At 51.5% G+C, this 1,482-nt stretch overlaps 1 protein-coding gene across 1 annotated transcript in view; it reads left to right on the forward strand.

Moving 5' to 3' along the window:
- Positions 1-1,482, forward strand: part of SEC24C (SEC24 homolog C, COPII coat complex component) — a 26,227-nt gene that overhangs the window by 22,878 nt on the left and 1,867 nt on the right. The window contains 6 exon segments of the mRNA XM_015562112.1: positions 4-43; positions 157-302; positions 532-670; positions 802-920; positions 1,019-1,198; positions 1,432-1,482. The exon segment at positions 1,432-1,482 is cut by the window's right edge and continues 159 nt beyond it. Of these exon segments, the coding sequence (XP_015417598.1) occupies positions 4-43; positions 157-302; positions 532-670; positions 802-920; positions 1,019-1,198; positions 1,432-1,482 (675 nt within the window).

Here is a 1,482-nt window from a genome sequence, read left to right on the forward strand (position 1 = left end):
GTCGTTGGCTTTGATGCTGTGATGCGAGTCCGGACGAGCACTGGTCAGTCCTGGTTGAGAAGAGCAGGTGGGGGGGGGGCGGGGGGGCTAAATCTAGGAGGGAGGCAAGTGGCACCTGTCATATCTTTAGCCCTGACCCTGTCCATGTGGCCTCAGGTATCCGTGCTGTAGATTTCTTTGGGGCTTTCTACATGAGCAACACAACAGATGTGGAGCTGGCTGGACTGGATGGGGAAAAGACGGTGACTGTGGAATTCAAGCATGATGATCGGCTCAATGAAGAGAGTGGAGCCCTCCTACAGGTGGCAGGCAGCAGGCGGGAGGCAGGGGCTGGAGAAGTCTCAGGTGTCCTTTCACTGGATATAAAAAGGCTGCAGGGAAGAGGGTGAGGGGTGGGTAGAGAGGACTAGAAGAGGCTGGGGAAGGGATGGCTCATGTCTTTCCTCTAGTTTAATAATATAGCAAAGGGGCAGTTTTTCAGAGGGATTGGTGAGGGAAGGGTGTAAGCTCCCTTTTTCTTTCTTCCCCTAGTGTGCCCTGCTCTACACCAGCTGTGCAGGGCAGCGACGGCTCCGCATACACAACCTGGCCCTGAACTGCTGCACCCAGCTAGCTGATCTGTATCGAAACTGTGAGACTGACACGCTCATTAACTACATGGCTAAGTTTGGTGAGGATAGCGGCAGGGCAGGGCGGGATTTGGGCTGAAAAAGGTGATGGTTAACCCAGGTAGATGTGGTGGGAAGGCACATGTGATGGAGTGGCTGACTAGTGACTGTGCTATTTCTGTTTCGCATCCAGCATACCGGGGCGTCCTAAACAGCCCTGTGAAGACTGTTCGTGACACTCTTATCACCCAGTGTGCTCAGATCCTGGCCTGTTACAGAAAGAACTGTGCCAGCCCCTCCTCTGCAGGACAGGTGGGCAAGCATGTTGGTGGAGGAGTTGTTGGGACAAATGTTTGCATTTGGGAGGGATTTCTCATGATTATTGACTTTATCTTGATAACCGCCTTCAGCTGATCCTCCCTGAGTGCATGAAGCTACTCCCAGTTTACCTGAACTGTGTGTTGAAGAGTGATGTCCTACAGCCTGGAGCTGAAGTCAGTACTGATGACCGTGCCTATGTCCGACAGCTGGTTACCGCCATGGACGTGGCTGAGACCAATGTCTTCTTCTATCCTCGGCTCCTACCTTTGGTGCGACTGAGGGCTGGAGAGTGAGACACTGCACTGAGAAGGGGCATCATAGGAGGAGGCTGGGAAAGATTAATATTATCTGTGTCTGACATTTATTTGTTTTTACCTGTGTTATGTGATTTAATTTTCACAGAATTACTGAGGGACTTAGCTTTGTGAAATTTTTGTGGGGGGGCGGGCAGTAAACGTGTCTCACCTTCTCGGTAACATTTCCCCCCTTTCCTTTTGTCTAGACAAAGTCTCCCATTGAGAGTACCACTGAACCACCAGCAATTCGAGCATCT

This window comes from Myotis davidii, unplaced genomic scaffold, assembly GCF_000327345.1.
Source record: "Myotis davidii unplaced genomic scaffold, ASM32734v1 scaffold134, whole genome shotgun sequence".
Lineage (NCBI taxonomy): Eukaryota > Metazoa > Chordata > Mammalia > Chiroptera > Vespertilionidae > Myotis > Myotis davidii.